The sequence below is a fragment of the Oryza sativa genome, chromosome 11 (genome assembly GCF_034140825.1).
Source record: "Oryza sativa Japonica Group chromosome 11, ASM3414082v1".
Lineage (NCBI taxonomy): Eukaryota > Viridiplantae > Streptophyta > Magnoliopsida > Poales > Poaceae > Oryza > Oryza sativa.
In genome coordinates, this window is record NC_089045.1 from 9,492,556 (window position 1) to 9,495,151 (window position 2,596).

Sequence of the window (2,596 nt, forward strand, 5' to 3'; positions counted from 1 at the left end):
AAAAATGGAATGCTCTCGACCGGTAGGTTCCGTTTTTGCAAAAAGATCTTTAATCCGGCACATTAATTTTTTTCACCAAGATGTATGGGATATCACGGTATAGATTGAATCCGACAGCAGTGTCCCTGGAATCTCGGACTCAAAGTGAGACCGAGAGGACTGGTGTGTTTTATTTTCCGTTTTTAAGGGGAATCGGATCTAGAGTCGGACTTTTTTTTCGTTTCTAAGAGGGAGTTGGACTTTTTTTTAATATATTTTTCGCTATTTATTTTGTTTCGACGGGAGTCGGACTTTTTTTTTCTTCCGGTTTTTTCGCCTGTTTTTTTGATCGGATAGATTTTTTTTTTGCCCGGTTTTTTTTACGTTTGGTTTTTCTTTTCTTTTCCCTTTTTTGATCGGAAAGATTTGGTTTTTTTTTTCCTTTTTTGCCCGGTTTTTTCACGGTTTTTTGACTGGCGATGGAAGCACCTTTTATTTTTTTATTTTTTTTAAGTAGTAGAGATTACAAAACATACATATATAATTCACTCAGCCAAATATTATAACTACATTATTTTGTTGAGAATACAAGTGTTTCGCGTGCCTGACAGCGGCCATGCATGTATCTGCATCTCCACTGGGCAACACGAATCTGTAATAAATAAATAAATAAATAAAAGATAAAAACGACATGAAATACCAATCACAGTAGCTAATTGATCAATACTGGTATCATCAGCTCATTAATTGCTTCACTGGCTCGCGCCACCATAGTTGTCCTTACTGCTCTCCTTAGCGGCCGCGGCCGCGGGCTCCTCCTTGGCGGCGCCGGCGCCGGCGTTGTCGTAGGCCTGCGCCACCGGTGTCGCCGTCGCCGGCGTGCTGCTCTCCTTAGCGGCCGTGGCCGCCGCGGGCGCGCCGGCGGCGTTGTCGTAGGCCTTCGCCTCCAGCGTCGGCGTGCTGGTCTGCGGCTTGGCGGCGTCGTCGCATTCCTTCTCCAACGCCGCCGCCGCCTCCGCCGCCGGCGCCTCCGCCGCCGGCTTGGCTGGCGTCGTGGTAGATGGCGTAGCGGAGGAGTAGACCTGCGAGAGGTCTTGCTCGAGGAGGTCGAGCACGGCGTAGACGTTGCGGAACGTGGCGACGACGGACTCCTCGTCGACGTTGCGGATGCTCCCGGCGGGGCAGCCGGTGGAGTACGCCGCGGGGACGTCGCTGCCGTCGCGGAAGAGCGCGGAGAGGCCGTCGTGGATGGAGTGCAGCCGGTCCTCCACCGGGAGCGGCTGGAGCGCGGCGAGGTACGCCTCGGCGGCGCCGAGGCCCAGGATGCAGGTGGAGATGCACTTGTCCATGGTGTGGCCCAGCTTCTCGGCGGCGCGCATGGAGTCGGCGATCTGCCGCGACCCCTGCACCAGCTTCCACGCGTACGCGTCCAGGATCACGGCGAGCGCGCGGTAGTCCGGCGCCGTCAGCGCGCCGGGGATCCTCGGGAGCACCTCCACGCACGAGTCCATCACCACCGCGTTGTCGCACAGCTTCCCCGGGTTGTACCCGGCCTCCGGTATATAGGCGCCGATGTTCGCCGCCGCCGAGTCCGCGGCGTCCGCGGCCATGCCCGCCGCGGCGCCGGCGGCGATGTTCGAGGCGGCGTTGGCGCCGGCCGCCTCGCCGGCCGCCGCGCCGGCGTCCGCGACGCCGGTGGCGGGGGTGTAGGCGTTCACGGTGGTGGGGAATGTGGCGGCGGTGGCGGCGGCGACGGCGAGGAGGAGGAGTGACAGCACGAGCAGCGTGATAGGAGCGGCGGCCATGGCTGGGATTGCGACGTGGAAGGTCAGTTTGATGGATTTGCTAGGTGATCAACGATGAGATTATATAGATGGAAATAATTAATCGTCGATCGGATGCATGCATTGGGGTGGCGATTTGGCGGGAGAGCTTCACAAGTGTTCGGGCTCACCTGGGCTGTCATTAACTCATTACCCTCCGTACGTTCATCTCTGCGGCTAGCGGTCACAGCGAACTGATCGAGTATCCGCGTGTCAATGGCTATAAAGGTAAAATCCAATAAACACCTATGCCTCAACACGTAAGCATAGTATATTTATTAGTAGTAATCCTAACATGCAAATATGCCACATTAACCGAGGAAGGCTACAAAACTGTATACCGTATACCGTTCCAGTTCCAATGGAGTAGTTAATACTATGTGTTAACGTCAACATGGTACCATAGGTGTATACCAAATATGGATGGTGTGTTAGGTACCATATTTGGTATCTACGTATCATACTGATGTCATCATGAAGTCGACTATTCCGTTAAAACAATATAATATTATACGGTATTTCTGTAAAGCTTAACATGCAAGCATAGAAATTACATTTATAATTCCTTATATCCTAAGACTCAGTATACACATGCTAAATCATCGCCCAGAAATTGTTTTCAAAATATTTCACTCCAAATCCATACATCATTTATACAATGTTTATAACATATTAATTCATATATTTTGCAGCAAAGCATGGGGCCATTTAGTTGTGGTTGTACTTGTACCCAAAATATAGGTGCGTTTCAGAAGGAAAAAAATAAGAAAATATGTAAAACGATGCGAGCCATT

General features: G+C 51.5%; 1 protein-coding gene across 1 annotated transcript; it reads right to left on the bottom strand.

The window, feature by feature from the left end:
* Positions 1–731: 731 nt before the first annotated feature.
* On the bottom strand, positions 732–1,784 carry LOC136354147 (uncharacterized). The gene has a single exon (XM_066305828.1). It carries the CDS (start codon positions 1,782–1,784, stop codon positions 732–734), a length of 1,053 nt encoding a protein of 350 aa, XP_066161925.1.
* Between the last annotated feature and the right edge of the window lie 812 nt (positions 1,785–2,596).

Excerpts from the sequence above, each read along its gene's own strand:
- LOC136354147 (XM_066305828.1), bottom strand. The coding sequence starts at position 1,784 with ATGGCCGCCGCTCCTATCACGCTGCTCGTGCTGTCACTCCTCCTCCTC.